The 18848-nt window shown below is 39.3% G+C and overlaps 1 protein-coding gene across 3 annotated transcripts in view; it reads left to right on the top strand.

Moving 5' to 3' along the window:
* Nucleotides 1-452: 452 nt before the first annotated feature.
* The window catches only part of LOC131685288 (tyrosine-protein phosphatase corkscrew), a 317023-nt gene continuing 298627 nt past the window's right edge, over nucleotides 453-18848 (top strand). The window contains exons 1-2 of one of the 3 annotated variants that reach the window (XM_058968898.1): nucleotides 453-730; nucleotides 11496-11899. In XM_058968898.1, coding sequence (XP_058824881.1) covers nucleotides 11886-11899 — 14 coding nt within the window. In that variant the 5' untranslated portion in view covers nucleotides 453-730; nucleotides 11496-11885. Of the gene's footprint in view, nucleotides 731-11334; nucleotides 11900-18848 lie in introns of all 3 variants that reach the window. The other 2 variants (XM_058968897.1, XM_058968896.1) reach the window with 2 other exon arrangements.

The following is an 18848-nucleotide window of genomic DNA, read 5'->3' as shown; positions in this document are numbered from 1 at the left end:
GAAGTAGAACATAAATCATCATCATGTTTTACCGCCGATGCCGGCAAAAAATTCTTCACAAATCCTCGCCTAGAACGACCATGCGATCATTCTTCTCCCAAGCTATCGGTGTCGCATCGGTTGTTAAACTATAGGAAAGGTCCAACTAAAAAGCAAGCGTTAAAAGTGTCCAACTAGCGAATCACGACTGTTAAGGTTTTAATAAAAATCCCTGCAAATTAGAACCCTATCTGGAATAATATCAAATTTTATTCAAAATTCAACCGTTCAGAAAATCGACATAGCAGTGTATTTTGTGTAGAGATTCGATAATAAACAAACGATTAGACCGAGAGCCAGTGCCAGGCCCTGACGTTTTTTGACACATCGCTGTTGCGAATGTCAACACGACGAAAACCGTGCCCCTTTTTTCATGCTCAACTTTCGGTGTACTGATGTTTCGCTGACATTCCACCACGCAAAAACGTCAAATTTAGCCCAAAAATAGTGGCACGGTTTGAGCAAAAAAGAAACTCCAAAAGTGTCGCTCGCGATCGCCACAAACATGGCTGCTGGTGCTTCGTTTCGCTAGTAATACGTGCTTTTCGCCTTCGTCGTCGCTATTTTCACGGGCAAACTCACTGGCAGTTTCTCCGCAAAGCTCGCTGGCGTTTGTCGTGCATCTGTACGCCCGTCGTGACACGCGTACCGCGTATCAGTCGTGAACCGTACTAGAGGAAAGAAGATATTGGTGAGCATCCGGAATCCAATAGGAAAAATCGAAACGGGGCCAACTTGGGGGTCGAGTGTCTTCTGTTGTGCAAAAGATTTTTCGATTCCCATCCCCGCCGTTTGCTTGTGGTGATAGCCAGGTGTGTGCTGGTATTTTGGCCTTTTCGCAGTTACTTTTATTTTTGCTGCTGGGTTGGTTGTGCTCATGGAGTGAAAGAAGAAAGAGCTGGCTGGTGGCGGCTCTATACAGATGAAAGCTGCTGGTCCGGAAAGTGTTGGTGTGCGCGAGTACCTATTGGATATTTAACACAACACAATAATATTCGTCGCGGATTAGTATTGTGAGAGGTCAGTGCTGCCAGTGGAGTGGGTGGAAATTCGTGTCACTCGATGGTGTTTCTGTGGTTTCAGCTGTTTGTCCATAGGAGTTTGTTTACCAGAGGTGTACGTTTGGAATTTGACTTATTTTAATGGTATTATTTCATAAGGGTTAACACTTTTTTAAACAATCTTATATTGGTTCTTTATTCTGCTGCAAAGTAAAATTTTGTTTTTAAATACGTTTTGTTTCACATCGTCGCTTAATTTTACAACCTTTTGTGTTTAAATCACAATATTAATCCAAAAAAAGGTTTTCGAAACCTATTAGTTCTTTAGAAGGACTATTTAGTTGTCTAAAAATGTGCTTTCGACAATCAGCAATAATTGATATAATACAGCAATGACCCGTTTTTATCAACCATCCAACAAAGTTTGGTTGATAAAACGGAGAAGTTAATAAAATTGGGACATATTTTTAAAGGGAGTTAATCTTACATAATTAGAAACAAGCTGAGAATAATCTAAAGTTGTTAGTTTGCAGAAAAATTAAACCTAGTCCCCTACCAGTGCAAAAAATTGTATTTAACCGAACCGTCCAACAGTTGTCTAATCCAACTTCCAAATATCCAAAACTGACCACTAAGGAAAACGCGATCGAAGGTTAAATTAGCGATCTGGAGAGAAAAGGTTGATCAAATAAAGCTTTACCGTCTGAAATTACGTTCGTATTCAACGTTTCTAGTTCAGTTTTTCATTAAAAAAATTCAATTTACGGATGATTTTACGAAAAATGCTCAATGGGAAAATCAGATAGAAATTGGAAAATTCTGAATGCGTAGAATTTCAGCAATGGCACAAACAGGTTTGATATTTGGAACCGGCACACGTATTTTTTATGAAGATGGGCGGTTTGAGCCTGGGTCTGTGGCTTTCGACTGGCATGACCCATTCGCGCTGGTTCGGATTGGTTGCTGTGTTACTTACAATTCAGTTTGCTTAGATGACATAGGATATAACAACAGAGAACAGAAACAAGGCAATAGCTGATTCAATTCGAAGTTTGTTTAGTGATGACTCAAGCGCGCTGACAGGAGATCGTTTTACAGGAGTAGATAAACTAGAGAACAGACATCACAGTCTCTGAGACAAATATGCGCTAAATTGTATTCTCCGGACCGGTGTTCACAGACAGTCCGCCAAAATAGCCTTTGATTTAAATTTTGTTTGCGATTTGGCATGAACTGCAACGTAATAAAAACAGAATATTACTAAATATACATACAATACTTACTAGATACGGCATATCTTTCAATTGTTATGTTTTTCTCGGCTAATATGTGAAAGTGTGTTAGTTTATCCTGAAACATAGTCCTGTTTTTTTAGAACTCAAGCAAAATGTGACTAATTCAGCAATTACCTTAAATAGGACCAAATTTGGGTAAACTACCCTACATTTTACTGCTATCTAACAATGCAGGATCCCTTGATTGAATACAACTGTAATATTGTAGGCCTGAATTGCTGGTATAAAAGTACGAATTTACAGGAGGTTGATAAAATCCGTTACAAAAAGTTCATAAAATCGGGGGATGCATAAAATCAGGAGTTTATAAAAGCGGGTCGAAACTGTAGTTTCAATTGCTGTGTTTAGCTATGCTGTTTTCGAATTACAAAACGTTGCTTTGGGCTCATCTTACGTCTCTGTTTGAATTTCTAGGGACTTCAAAAGGATTAATTATGTTTATCAAATTTCGTTCCACCAATCTTCATTGTGTTTCACCGATATTTTGTGTTCCAGTTCCGTATCTTGTTGGATCGAACAAGAATTCTTCAGTAGCTGGCACCAATTTTGGCCAGTTAAGCGAAAAATTCAAAATAGCATTAAAATTGGCGATAGCTAGTACACTAAATCTAAACAGGCACACGGCTTAAGTTAATGCTAAAGCAACTGGATTCCCAAGCCAAAAAATAAAAAAAAATCGCTTTCTCGCTCGCAAACCAGAGCTTCTGTTCTTGCTCCTCGAGACATCACTCAGGATCAGCCATTTACTTCCGCGTTCCTTTAATGTTCAACTGAGAACGCCTCAACCAGTGCTACGAAATTTCAAAATCAGTTGCCTATTTCTGCTTGCATTTACCGAAACCGACATTCAGATTCAACGCCTCCCTCATTCATTCACTTTCCAACTGACTGAAATTTCATGCACAATCGAATGCTTGAGTGCAGAGGAAATATAAATTCATTCACCAACCAAAGCATTCATTTGTTATTATGTCGACAGTTTGAAGGCAGAAGTTAGCATCTTCTACATTTTCGAGCATAAGTGAACTGCGTAATCTATATCTGGTGCAGTTTTGATCAATAATCACTCTCAGAGATAGCATAGAAACAAAATTCACTTTGCTTCTGAAACCGAACATGTCCGTACCTGAATGCACTGCGTCAGGAGAACGAATGACGAGGGAAACGAACCAAAAATTTCATTCATCGCAGCGGGCATGAATTGAATTTTGTTTTCTTTCAAGTTCACGCAGGGATGTCAATTTTTTTAAACTCTGGCCTCAATAAGCGACAATTTTGAAAAACGAAAAAAGCAGTTTTTCTCACACCGTTTGAAAAATCATCATGAAAATGATTCAATGTATTCGGGGTATTACTGGATTTAAATCTTATCGTAATTATTCTGAGAATTACTCTTAATCACCATAAAATCAAATCGATCTCTGGAACTGTTTAAATCAGCATAGAACAATCTGAAACATGAAAAATAGTAAAAAAAACTATACTCACAAAACACTAAATGTCTGGTTGAAATGAATCCTATATTCGCCGTTCAACAGGCCAATGAGCTTACCCGAGCAATTCTGTTCCTTAAATAGTCGAGAATAACGTCACTCATAGAAGCCTAGTGTGTTGGATGCATAAATTTGTCGCCTCAAACTTGTGAACCGCAATCCACTGAGTTGAAATGCATGATATTTTGATTATGTTATAGAGTAGACGAGCCCTTATTCATCTCATTAGTCAGAATGTCACACAATTTCGTTGATAACTCGACTTTGAGTGACTGGATTACGCTCAAATAGGTATCATCATGTTTGCTTCGTTCCTAAGAAGCAGCACAGTTAAATTTTTTACCTGGAAAATGTAAAATGCTCGCGTTTGAGCGAAGCGAAAAGTCCAGTATAACGTACCCTTATTCATCCTACCATTTGATCTAATGCGTTGAATAGAGATAGCAGATACTTCTCTAACTAACTAATGAGCACGTAGAAAAATTCAAATACGCAATTGTATTACTGCAGTGCAGTTACATATCAGATATGAAATTCCGTAATCGGATTCACAAAAATCACACAAATAATTAAATTAGTTTTCGAATTTGCGTTTTGAATTCGTCTCGTCAGAATCCGACACTAACTTAGAAACAGGACGAAACAATCTTCGTAGTAGATATTCTGAGGTACCTTCCTGATGGTACGAAGTGTTTACTGGTCATCTACTGTGACTTGATAGTATGCATTGGAAAAAATGCGTTCAACTTTGTCACCGATTTATCCGTATAAAGCATTTATTAAACGCTAAAAGAAGAATATCAGTCGATTTATTAGATTATCACGATTCAAATCATGCAAAATAGTTGGTGGAAAAACAATTGACCGGGTGGAATGGTGCTTTTGAAAAAGTGGCGGTGATTTTTCGTCACACCACCACACTGTCCCGGGGCACGCAACACAACTGCGTAGTGAAAAAACCAAAGCCACTTCAACGATTGGCGATTTGCGGCAAAGCCAAAATTAGTCATGCGACACCTATGATTCAGCTCATGAACTGGCAAAGTGATACAGTTTGCTTTTTTCACCCGTAAGTGAGTCGTAGCTTACAACAAAATCTTCATTATCTTCTCGGAAAAAGCTTACCACTGCCAAAATATGAATGAAACGAGTAAGAAATGTAGTTTTATTTGCGATTATTCTGAAATTACAGCAATTTGCAACTATTTCACTCATACATTTCTTCGAAATGTAATCGGGGTATTATTGTGGTTATGAAAAATCGTTCCATAAATAAAGTTCCAACACGAAACCGAGACCCAATCAGCACCAATGTCAAACTCCTTTATATTTTGAACTACGTAGGAGATTCAGTGAAGACTATCGGAGAGAAGGATCGGCTGTGCATGATACAAAGCTGACACTTTCCTATTAGCCGGATATATTCTTTCCTCGCGTGATCTGGAGAGTTTCATGAATTTACACCATCTCATGAAGGTTTAGCTTAACTTAGGACGAACGGGAAATGCTGTTGCGGCGGCTACGGTGCTCAACAAATTACATTTCGAAACAGCGCTCATGTAGCTCTGCGAATAATATTAGAAACCACTATGTTTTACACTCTTTTCGCAAGATGTTTACTCATCATCTGATAAAATGATGATTTTCCTCCATTTTCATAAACAATTATCAACAAATTGATCGGTAATTTGGTGTTTAAATGTCATTTTTTACCAATGTTTACAGAAAATATATGCACTATGACAGAACAGAATAAAATCAACAACACTTTCCTCCCAGCGCTATCTGCGAGCGGTTTCAACGTAGAATCGCCAATCGGAGTGAATCACTGGGATCACTAATTCTTTAAAGAAAAGAGTTATGGTTGCAAAAATTAATATGGGTCTTCGTTTTGTCGCTTTGTAACTATTTAGAGTGATTACGAATAATATGAACAATATGAATTATTTTAAAAGTGTTGAAACATCAATTGCAATATATTGATGCATCCAATGTTCTGCGTTTTCTTTTCAATTGTATTCTACTGTTGAATCGATCCACCGTTTTGACCGGTGAAGTGATCGGTTAAAACGTTTTTAACAGCAATCCGTTCACAAAGTTTTTATCTTGAAATTTTGTGCAATTTGGTGTTTTTTTCGAATTACCGCGCGATGGAAAAAGGAGCGAATTGATTCTACCCAAAAGTAATGAATCACGACATGGTCACGTACGACAAACGCAAAGCAATTAAACAAAAAAAAAATGTTTGAGCTTTGGCGTAAGTGCCAACACCTTATTTAAGATTTTTTAGTAGTATCCAACGGGAAAACGGACCGAAATGGTGAGTTAAACGAAAGCAATTGTGTAAAAAAATCACCTCAAAAGCAGGATTCGAATCTACAATCCTTGTGACTCCGGCCCAATGTATAAACCGACAAAGGCACTATCCCTGGGCTATGATGACGTCCCAGGAAGAGCACATGTTTATCGCATTGGCGATAGTGATCGTACCTTGCCTCTAAAGCGAGATCACACAGAAACCTGCTTAATTGCTTACGCTTAACTCACCATTTCTATCTGTTTTCGCAAAAGATTTGAAAATAGCCAAAACAACCGTCTGTGCAACTCTGAAACAAGGAACGTCTGTTTTCTAGAACGTGTAATCAAGGCGTCGAACGTGGTTGTGATGAACAAACTCTATGCTGTACAGTTCGAAATATGCGCATTCGAAAGGATTTCACAGCCGGATCGTATAACAGTACGGCTAAAATGCGAACCCGAAAGCCGTATTATCGGGCGCTCATCAAATCAAACAGATACATCCTTATGGCCGTTGAAACGTGTCAAATTAGATTTCTAACAACTTCCGAGACAAGTTTTTTGTTTCCAGGGTTTGCTGTGATGTTATCACGAAATATACATTTGTTTATGCCGATAACTATGCTGATAAGTTGTGGATCTGGCAGGGAACCTGTGGCCAGAAGGCTTTAATTTTCATGGTAACCAACCGGAGTTTGACATTAGCGCTTGTTTTCACGACAAGCAGTTTATCGCATATCTGTTTTCTTCCATAGTAGACATATCTTCCATATGTCTGTTCACGAAAAGGAGAATTCCAAATCCTGCAACCAACAATAAATGCTAGATTCGTAGAAATGTGGCACATAAATATGCGTGAATTTGCTTTACCTTTCATTTAATCAAATAATTTTCTAAGGATGAAGCAAAGGCAATAAAATTTTATTTGGCGAAAACAACAAACTAATCATTCATTGTTATTTCGACGAAATCCACGCACTTTTTTGTTGATGACCTTTTTTCTGTCACGGCCTTGGCCTGCTGATTCCTCCAATTCTTCATGCGACCAATATCGCTAGAAATTGTGCTCCTTATCTTCAAATCCCGCTTCATTGTCGCTCAATACTTCGCTATTAGACGGAGCTGGAGAAAATTTGGTGGTTCTGTTCTGTTTTTTTGGGATGAACTGGACTCTACTGTACTGTCATTGTAGCACATCCTTGTTGTAACGACAGCTGACTAAGTCTGTCCAAAACGTAACGGTCCATTATGGGGCCTAATGAATGGTAACAATCGTTTGTTAAGGAACTTCCTTTAATTCCGAATACGTAGTGTTATCTGTCACAAAAATTCTGGTTTTCTTATCGCAGGAACAGTTCTCTTGCCAAATCATATTTTTTTCGGGGTTATCAACGATAAATATGAGCCATGGAATTTGTTGAAATCGGCTATTGCATATCATTGCATCATCACTCAAAACAAATCCATTGAGTTCCATCAGTACCTGATGGATGGCATACGGACCTGAATTCAGGCCACCGTTTGTTGCTCGAGGATTTGGATGAGTTGTTTACTTGCTCAAAAATATTTGTAACCTTCTCGAAGACGGATTCGCCGCAGAGTACAGCAATTAGATTTTTTAGCCGAATTATATCCGAATGACCTTCAACTGTAATAGGGATCTTTAATTTGGAAAAATTGTGTCAGTTTTTCATATGTATTGATAGCGGGTGTCCTTACGAGTACACTCATATCATTCTTAAACCTTAATTATTCTTTTATGATTTTTAAATTTAAAAAAACCAAATTAAATTCAACCAGCAAACTGACAGTTGTCCTACTAAATGACGTATCTGCAAATATCTCGTTCGCCTCATTGTTAACCGGGACAGCACCCCACACAGCATGATCTGGTACTTTTTCTATCCGCTAGCAGTCTGCCATCCCAAGTTTTATCTGCAAACTATGGTAGACCTGATATGGCAACCTATAGTGTCGTGCAAGTCGCATGGGTTTGGATGTGTTATTGTCCTAAAAGGAAACAAACTAAAAAATGTTTTTTTCAATAGCTTCGGGCCAAAAAATTTAAAAAAGACTGAGATATTAACTCACGGTACTAATCTGCATCAGAATATGCCTTAACCCGCACACTCCTAAAGATCCCTATTGCTGTGCACATACTTTTAAAAAAAATCAACATTTCATTAAGATCGGAACACAACAACATGAGTTACAGCTATTCACATCCTCTAAACAACTTATACACGGAAGTTGGTTAAGGTTGAATACGTGGTCTAAGTGTATGGATTCCTGCGCAAAGCAGCTGTAGTCAACTGCGTTCACAAAAACCATGCATTTATTAAAAAGAATGCAATCATTACTAGTAATTTTTGGAGAATCCGATCCAAGTTTTTCATATTCTTTTGTCGTGATTACGACTTACTTTTCAAAATAGTGGCCCTTTTTAAAAGTTTCTTAAGAAATAAGAGGGGAAGTTTTTGAACGTTAGTAACTTTCATTTTGCTGAACGGAATTCTTCGGACATTCTATTTGCATTATCTGGCTCGAAAAAAAGTTCCAATTCTGTATGAACTTTTTTGACAATAGATAACGCAAAACCTTTCAAAAATGACGCCGATGCCCCGAAATCTTTTTCAAGCAGAACTGTCAATATAGTGCGAATCAAAAGTTATAGCTATACAAAAACGTTGTTGTCCACAAACAACATGGGCATGAAGGGGTTAACAAGCGCAAAGTAAAACTAAGTTAATAGAAGGATTTTTTTCAATTCCCAATCAGAACGGTTTGCTGGTAGCTAGGTCTTGTGTTCGGGTCAAGTATCCTATGAAACGAACGGAACCTTGCCGGTATGGCTCATACGCACGGTATAAACCGGCAATTTGACATCTCGCTATCCAGTATGCAATTGACGCTTGGGGTCTGCAAACGGTGGATCCCTTCCAGTAAGCATTGACAAACGTTGCCCTTTCACAGCTCACGTCGAATGAGAAATGGGACAATAATTCGGTATCTCGAGAGGGTACCGCAAAGTCCTACCAGCAGCGGCAATAATCTAACTCATTCTGCCAACAGAGTAGGCATGACAATAAAAAAATTCGGTATCATACGATAGCATTGTACGACATTTTTGAGTGTGGAGATGAGGGCTTTGTTAGAGAAAGTCTTGCGCAAGTTTGCGAAAATTGTATTTGTATTGCCAATTCTTCGCAGATTTACTGAACTTTCAATAGTGTACTATTATAATACGCGGATAAATTTGAAAACACTTTTTTAATGGCTATTGTTTGAATTGATTGGTGTTCGAATTATTAGAATCCATCAACAATTAACAAAACGTAAGCGAAAGCAATGTCTGTTTTCGCACATTTTCTCGATTTTTCTCACAATAATACGGATTTTTCTATAGCGTATCGTTAAAATACCAAAATATAGTTGCCAAAGAGTATTTAAGTTGACCTTTTCTGCTTTGATTATGGAGGTTTAAACCTTAGGGTCATTCGTTTCTTTCTTGAAGTCAAAATCAAACGCCAAACATTATAGCTAGCAGGTAGTCCTATCGAAGCAGAAAATACGAACAAGCGACGGTATGTCAGGATTATGAATTAGAATACTTTACTGGGTTCTTCACTCCCAAAGGTTAATGAATCATACTGATAAAGCTTATAACTCGTTACCACAAATGGTTAGAATTCAACAATATGCGCGTCTATGTATGGTTAACCCATAATCCGGATACGTAATTGCATTACGTATCAGATGATCAGTTTCGGAATCGGATTTACAAAGATCGCACGAATAATACTCAGCACTCTGAAGAGTAGCCGTGTATTGATAGAGTTTGAGCCCTTTAAAATGCCCAAGAATCAGGACTACCTGAAATTAACTCTGGAGCAGTCGTGAGTGAGGTTTCTTCGTATCTAAGTGAATACATTTATTTGCATTTAACTAGATCAAATGTTATTTTGACTTGTGTACATATCACTTCACCTATTTAGACATTCTTTTTATTTGTTTACATAGGTGCACATATATAGGATATCTGCACATGAAAGTTTCTTGGTTCCGAAAGTAGCTTATTTTACCTGCTATCCACGTTGAGATTTGAGACATTTGTGCATAGCCTTATCCAACCACTTCGTTCACAGGATTAAAAAGGGCTCTACCACATAACTTTCTCAATCCAGCAAGTTTAGCGTTCCACCACGGGGTTCCTCTAAAAGCCCACGTAGCTCAATACCGACAATACATTTGGTATATACTTTCTATGAGTGAATTTGTTTTAGTCCCAACCTCATCCAAGTCACGTGGAGATTCAATCGTTCAATAATACCCATAAAAACTAATCGCCAAGCGCTCTTAGTTGAGGTCCCAGCTCGTAGATTTTGGATTACGATATGTGACGATATGTGGCGAGACGCTTAAATGATCGAAAATGATGTATGTATGATCGGTCAACGACGGTTCGACCTCCTTTGGTTCGAGCAAGTTTGCGAACTTAAACGTAATATTGTCGGAGCAGAGGGTTAATCTAACTCTTCTTTCTTACCAGGTCGTGCAAATTTTGGGCGATTTCTTACAATGAGCACATATATGCAAATTTGTGCAACCTCTTTAATTGAACCTAAAATTAACCTGAAAGTCAACCTTTTACATACCATGCGGAATTTTTGGTTTCTTTGAGCTGTTTCATGAACTTGCATGCAAAACCAAAGGATAAGTTTTTTATAAAATTTTGATATATTTTTACAATTTGCTCATATTTTTAGATATTTCTACTGCAACTATTATCCATATGTGCCTGACAACTCTGCTGAGCCCCAACCCAATTTATGAATATTTTCTCTAGTATGTATTATACTGGCAGTATAGGATTCAGCTCCCCAAAAGAATGAGAACCAAGAATTGACCAGAGTGCGAGAATTAATTTCATCTGCTCCAGTCGGAATCCCATTTCCCCGCAACACTGGCAACATTGACCCAGCCCGTGTCGTGTGTTGATATTTGCGTGCGCCCGTATACCGACCGACCGCTGCGGCGGTCCCGTTCGTTCGTTGTTGGTTCGAGCGAGGGGGCTTTCGCGGCGCTGGTTCGGTTCGTTCGTTGGTTGGTTGGTGTGTCGCGATGCGATGTGAAAATTGTTAAGCTTTGTAACAAAAAAAACCGTTTTTTTGCTGTATTATTTCCTCACCACACGTTGATGATTCCCAGCAGTCTAGTGTTACCGACCGAATCGACCAGACCAGACCAGACCAGAGCGCAGACCAGACCAGGCCAGGCCAGGCAACCGAGCAGCAGTGTATGTATATGTATGTAGGTTTTTTTTTCTCTACTTCGTCGAATGCCACACCGCATACCTTCCCATCGGCCAGTCAGCCACAGCAAGTGTCAGCGGAAGAGTGAATGTTGATGATGATCATGATGATGGCAATGATTGTACCGACGACTTCGGCTCCGAGACGAGCAGCAAGCTGAGCGAGCTGGGCTGTTATCGCGATTTTTTTTGAGAGTGCATGAAAAAAAATAACGAAAGAAACCCCACACGGAGAAAAGTGTAGCGCAGTTGTTGGCCGTGAGAAGAAGTTAGTGCAAAACCCGAAACGTGTTGTTTGTTGCTGTGAGGGTGTGTGAAGTTTTGTGTAGAAGGCCGTGAAAAAGGCTATTGATCTGTTCCTGCTGCTGCTGCTATAGTGCTAGTGGTTGCAAAGTTATTTCGAAAGGAAACAGCTGATTCTACATCCCGAGGGTGGTACCGGACGGAGATGACTTCGAGAAGGTAAGATAAAGGATTGGAAATAGGGGAAGGGGCATCGGGAATTCTAGCGTTCTTGGGATTTCTTTGCAATTTCGTTTATTTGATTTTCTATGTTCCTTTGTTTGTGAAAGTAGTTACGGGGGGACTGCAAGGTGTAATGAGGGTGTTGCTTTTCCGATTATGGCAGTGTTGCCATTTAATTCGGGTCTTCTATTATAGTGAAGTTTGTAGGTTTATATTGTTTTATTTTACGCTTTTTACTGACTGCTAATCAAAGATCGTATAAACAAGGAAAGTCACTTTTTTTTAACAAGTGTGATCACTCTATGTTATCAGACACGGGTGTTTTAAGCTGAGAAAACGGGATTGATAAGATCGGGATAGCTTTTTCTTTGTTTTTGATAAACCAAATTCATCAAAATATTCTCATTGAGTTGCTTGATATTCCCTCATAACCATTTCCTATTACATATTAGATTAGCTTGGCTTAGGTAGACTGTCTGAATAATGGAATATAAATTTAGAATTTTTATATTTGCTCCTAAATAATTACTGTTGCGATTCGCTATCTCATTAGTTTCACTTTTTCGTAATAAAAAAAGCAGAGCTGGAGCCTTGGGGCAGTTTTTCAGTAAGTTCACTCAATACTTTTCAGTTTCATATCCGGAAATTGTTCTTTGGAACATGAATCAGTTTTTTCTGTTTTACTGGAATTATCAAGCTATAAAACAATATATTTGTGGACAAGATCTTGATAAATTCTGTTACGATTCTTTTAATTATCGTGAATAATTTAAAAAGAAATTAACGCCTTTATTAGAGTAGCACATTTTTCTTTACATACAAAAGAACGAACACCGACTTTTATATTTGACAGACGAGTAGAGGACTATAATTTTAATCGATGCGCGAAAGAGTCATGCAAGTATCGCTATGCTAAACGTCGATGTTAACCCAAGTTGAATGCGAAAAAAACTGAGCCATACTGCATAAAATAGATAGCAGGATACTGAAAATATGAAGGTTCAACCTCTGAGAAATAATTCACTCCTGTGAGACCCCGAATCCTGAATCTAATGTTAGCATATTTATCTTTAAAATATAATAGATCGACGACATGTACGGCATATCCCAGCTGGCCAATATATCACGAATTCTCGAGGAATCTTTTGACCGGGACCTGGCACCCTGACGTTCTGAACACGTCCATACAACGTGCTCGATGTATTGGCATTTGTATTTAAAAATTTGTGTTCATCTCACACTAAGTCTTAATGAACTAAACTAAAAATAATTAACCTAATGTAACAGCAAACGGTAACGAAATCGTGATGAATTACTATTGAGGTCGAAGTGCCCGGCAAGCTCGTTGAAGCGACGAACCATCGCTAAAATCGGACTACCAGCAGCGTAGTTAGTGTTACGCATTTTGATATGTAGCATTGTCCGAGGGCGAAGAACACGGGTTGGGGCGTAGAGTTGTCCAAGAAGATTTAGAACATCATACTCAGCCAACAGAAGCTTTGATATGAAAATGGCCTGCGATGCGTGTCTGTAACGGTTCTCATATGGTGGCAGGTTCAACGGAAATTGACGTAAAGCATGTCCTGGACAGCTTCAATCCTTTCACTCCATGTTGCATGATAAGGGCACCAGACGATATTTGCAAATTTCAACTGCGAGCGCACCAGTGAGCAATATAAAGCCTTGAAACACAGATGATCCCGGAAATCGCTGGAAATTTTGTGCATAAAACCTAGCAGTCGATTTGCTTTGTCGATATTCGCTGACAGGTGATTGGTATAAGTTAGCCTTTCATCGAGAATAACACCTTTGACACCAATTGTAAAATGTATCAATGAGACACTGTAACTCACGGCAATCGGCTTCATTCCTCATCACAAGGGATATCTTCAAGTCATCGGCGAAAAACAGTTTCCCTCCACGCATTAGAACAAAGACCGCATCATTCACGAACGATGAAAATAGTAATGGACCTAGTGTACTACCTTGATGAACTCCGGAATTATTACAAAAGGATTCAGACACGTTGTCACCAATTTGCACGACGACCTTACGGTGTATAAGGTAGGATCGAAGCCAGAATTTCGTGGTACATCCTAGTTTATCAAGTTTTTGCTAGCAGTATCTCATGGTTAACTGTGTCGAAAGCGGCCATAAGATCTGTGTAGACCGTGTTCACCTGGAGTTTCCTGGATATGTTTTCAATGCAAAACGATGTGAAGCTAACTAAATTCGTCTCAACCGATCGACCACAGAAGAATCCGTGCTGACAAGTGCTTATGTAATGTTTACTAGCAAAAAGCAGTACCTCGTTGATAAGCGACTCGGTAGTTTTCGATGTTGCTTTTGTCATTTTTCTTGTGTACCAGAAACATCACTGAATACTTCCAATCATCGGGAAATTTTTGCTTTTTGAAGACCCGTTTCCTTTCCCTTCGTATTAACAAAAGCCCGGAATCCCTTCGGATACCGTCGTAAGTTTTGTTGGATGCGGTTCACATATCATTTGTACAGCAATTTATTGTAATAGTGCCACTCATTACTAGCTAATACGAAAAAGCTTTTGAGAATAAGGCATCGACGATTTGTGTACGCACGTAGAGCTCTGGCGCGCGTTAACCTACAAACGCTCGGGCCCTTCACGACGACACACGTCATCGCGAAATCCCTACGCCCGCACATATCTGAACCGTACAATGAATATCGCATTTAGAATCACGGACCGCTGGAATTGGTATTGAGCAGTGTTTTAGTGCCCAACATTTCCCATCTCGTCTGCGATTATAGTGAGTACTCCAAATTATGATCGAATGAGGCCCAGGTTACTCGATCTTTGGCCACCATTTTCAAGTCTCCTTGAACGCCCGCCGTACACGCATTTTTCTCGATTGCGCACAGCTAGCGAGTTTGGGTTTTAGATTCTTGACTGAGCATAAATTTAGCTGGTCTTTTTCCTGGCATTCGCGCTACTGTAGTCTGTCATGTTTTACTAGTCTTTCGATGTCAGTTTATTTGTTTACTTGGTGCAGCTCATGGCTCATACGCCAGCGTCATTCTCCATTTTCTACTTTGCCTCCGAGTATTGAACGCAGATTCTCTGAAAAACATCAAGCACTGGAATGTCTGCTTTCTTCAAACCTCATGTCTAATGGCTGTACAGAGCAACAGGGAGCGATTTGTTCTATTCGCACCCGCAACACGTCGTTTACCTTGCGCCTAACATCGTTATCACAGGTCACTAGTGTTCAAAGCTATATGAATTAGATCTCACATATTTACACCTCGGTACCAACGTCGCTCGGACTGCCTTGCTATCTACCATGCACTTTATTTTGTCAGAGTTTACAGTTCGATCCTTGCTTTTTCCTTTACGTTCAGGCTAGAGCCTTGTTGTTACTTGCCGTATGCAGAAGCCGTCTCCACTCCACTCGGTCCATTGCTGCTTGTCACCAGCCTCGCAGTCTTCGAAGGGTCCGCAGTCCTCTATCTGGTCGATCCACCGTGCTCGCTGTGCGCCCTGTCTACTTGTTCCTGTAGGGTCGCCCTCAAGAACTATCTTCACCGGGTCGTCATCCGACAATCTTACGACATGTCCAGCCCTCCGCAAACAACCCTTGTAGTCCGCCTTTTAAAAGGCACGAATGACTTCCGTTGCTCTGCGGTGAACGTCTATGATATCGATGTTCTCCGTGAAGCCAAGAAGTATGTAAGATCTAGTGATGATAATAATGAACTTTAAGTATCTCACTATCGAGCGCTATAGATTGGAGACATCACAAATTAGTCGGCATACGAACCAGGAAATAACTCCTCACCGGTTATGAAAATAAATCGGGGATACGCTCAAGTCGGAAGAACCGGGAAATACCACGTCATCGACTATGAAAACAAATCAGGGATGCCCTCAAGGCGGAGTTCTATCACCCTCATTGTGGTTATTAGTTGTAGACGAGCTATTGAAATCATTAACTGATATTCACTAGCAAGAAAGGGGGCTTCGAATAATTTTATTGGCCCAGAGGTATTCTGTGGAGTCAAATGTAGTTCCCTTCAAAAAGGTGCTTAAAAAGGTGGAAAATCGCAGCTATAAAGAACAATGGAGTACTACGGCCATCAAATAAGTTCATCTCACCCAACGAGAAAAAAAGCTTGGAGTTACTTAGACTAAGCAAAAAACCGAGTAAATAATCATCTTAAAAAAATTGGTAAGCTTTCAAACGATACAAGCCGCGTCTGCGGATCTGAAAGTGATACATCAGAGCATCTGCTCTGTGAATGCAGTGCATTGATACAACGCAGACTAAGGGTCCTCGGTAAAGGAACCGTGGAGTCTTTTGGTATTTGGACTGCTAATCTCTAACAGCTAATAAACTGCATTCGAAGTGGTGTGCCTAATTGGGAAAGGTGTATCTCCATAACGAAAATCACTTCAATAGTGACACGACATGGTAGATAGTACACTTAGATTAAGGAAGGGGCATACCACAATAGATATTAATACTGGTCGCAGTTGTTCTTCTCTTACAAAAAAGCTCCCCTGGATAGCGATTTTTTTTTCTAAACTCCAGAAAACTTTCAAGGAACCATTGCAAAGTTCGCCGAATTATCCTGAGTATGGAAGAATAATCCCCGAAATTACTAAGCAGTTCAAAAAAATCTTCTGAGCTGTGAAAGATTTTCTAGAATAGTATACTACCTTCTGGAGCACGTAGGATTTTCTTCTCTGAAGCAAATAGAGATATTAAAAATACTCTGAAGTCCGACACTAAATATTCTTGAAATCTGTTGAATGTTGAATATTTCAGGAGTAGCTTGAATATTGTAGAAATTGTCTGACGGTCTTCGGATCACTACCACTACCCACTAGCCTCTGAAGTTTGCAGGACTCTCCTTAAATCAATAGGACGCTGTAGGATTATTCTAGTACTTAATAGCTATCCCCCTGATATTCTAAAGGTTTACTGTTTGCAAAATTTCTCTGAGTTGCGAAGAACTCCTGTAAAGTTTGATATTTTTTGAGATTCGTAAGCTTTCCATAGAACTCGCATCATTTTCATAAAGTTTACACAAATATTGCAAATAGGTACTATTGAGGTATATGTATCTGTACTCTTTGCATCCGAGAGACAGTTGTCTGTCTCTATCCATCTCCTAACATCAATCACCACTGTCAACTGTTCAAAACCCCATCACTTGCGGAAGCGAAGTCTTCGTTTCATTCATATTCCATTGAATTTTAAAGCCACAACATTTTCGAAAAGGAAGAATTCAAAATTAAGAACTGGGTTTGGTATTTGAATCAAAAATCTCCAAACTTCTTTATCTAGAGGTTCGCAATCGGTACCGGGATTCCAAGTTTGAGATCCGAGCTAGATAGCGTTTGTTTTATTTCATGATATGAACTAAAAAATAGGTTCCGAATGTTGTTGTTCTTTGATCAACTAAGGAACTAATCCACAGGGCGTTAAATGTGCTTGCGGAATACGCATGGTGCTGTCTGAGTGGAATGATAACTTTTGAGTCACGTATGAAGGTTGATAATTAACAATTCACGAGAAGGATTGGAAGCCAGTTACGAATCATGCATGCCAAATCATATTTTTTATAATATTTTTTCTCATTGTATTGAGTACTTTCATATACTTTTGAGTAGTACATGCACTATATTAGGAATTACCACAAAACCAGGAGCCTCTTTTTATTGCATGCATCTTTTGCTTTGAACACATTGTTTTAATTTATTAAATTAGTTTCGTTTCATTCTTATTGCATCCAATCTTGTTCTAGTAATTAGCATTAAAACACGCGCGCGTTTTATCAGAGGCTGGTGTCAACTAGGAAGGGGTTTGTACCCACTAGGAGAAATTACTATTACCTTACTCCGGATGAATCTAGGTTTCTGTGCCCATGAGAAGCGACAGAAATAGAATTCCCTTTACTTTATTAACCGCATCTAATTTGTTGTACTAAATCAGCAAATTAATTCTGATCATTCTTCTCATCTATTTGTGATAAACCTGCTTGTTTCTCCTTCTAGATGTAAAGTTGATAAAATGAAGATCGCGCTTGAAATTGTCAATATGTCCGTCATCCACAGTAATGTTTTTAGTACAGTGAATGCTTATTTTGGGCCACTCAATATTATTTCTTATTCTCAACTCAATCGATATTTATCTTAGTTCTAGCCCCAGTTTGTTTTCCACTTCTAATTCTCTCTTTCCGAAATAAGTTTGTGATACCTTTTGCTAGTTTGTCTTCTGTTTAAATAATATTTGAATTCCTAAATATTTTCTCGATATTCACCGTTAGATATTCCTAAAACGTAATGAGTGTCTTCTGGTGGCCGGACGCCCAAATAATCCTAAAAATATTAATAGCGCGCGCATCCCAGCACAATTTGGAATCCCTATCCTTACTAACAATTGGCCCCCTCCTGTTATACTTGTGGAGTACTCAGAGGCATATACGGCCTCTAGCAAAAGCAAGTGTCGGACTAACATTCCTACCCTCTCCTGCTGCGATCTACGTTCGGACTTTGCCAGTGCATGTTTATTGATTAATAAATCAATTTAAATTACCAGAAGTTGTACATTGAAAGTTGATTAGTTACTCCCAAGCACAATCACGCATTGTCTCTATTGACACCAGCTTTACGTCAGCAATCTTGGGTTTGCACCAGAACACCAACAGAAAAGCTCAAGTTTCACCCAGATTGGTGTCCTCCATCCAAATGCAACAGCGAGCTGGAAAATGCGAACTTCTTTTCTACCGGACCATTCCGTTTCCCATCGATATTTCACACATGCGCAAACGAGTGCCCCAGAGTGGAACATTTCCTGGTGCCCCCCGTATAGTAACATCAGCTGTTACCACCAATGTCACCTTCTGACAGGGGGCAACGAAAGCACTCGGTCAAGTCTGTATCCCGGAAACTCCCGACAGTCAG

Source organism: Topomyia yanbarensis, chromosome 2 (assembly GCF_030247195.1).
Source record: "Topomyia yanbarensis strain Yona2022 chromosome 2, ASM3024719v1, whole genome shotgun sequence".
NCBI classification, from domain to species: domain Eukaryota; kingdom Metazoa; phylum Arthropoda; class Insecta; order Diptera; family Culicidae; genus Topomyia; species Topomyia yanbarensis.
Note: the sequence above shows the minus strand (reverse complement) of the source record. Positions and strands in the feature narration are given on the sequence as shown.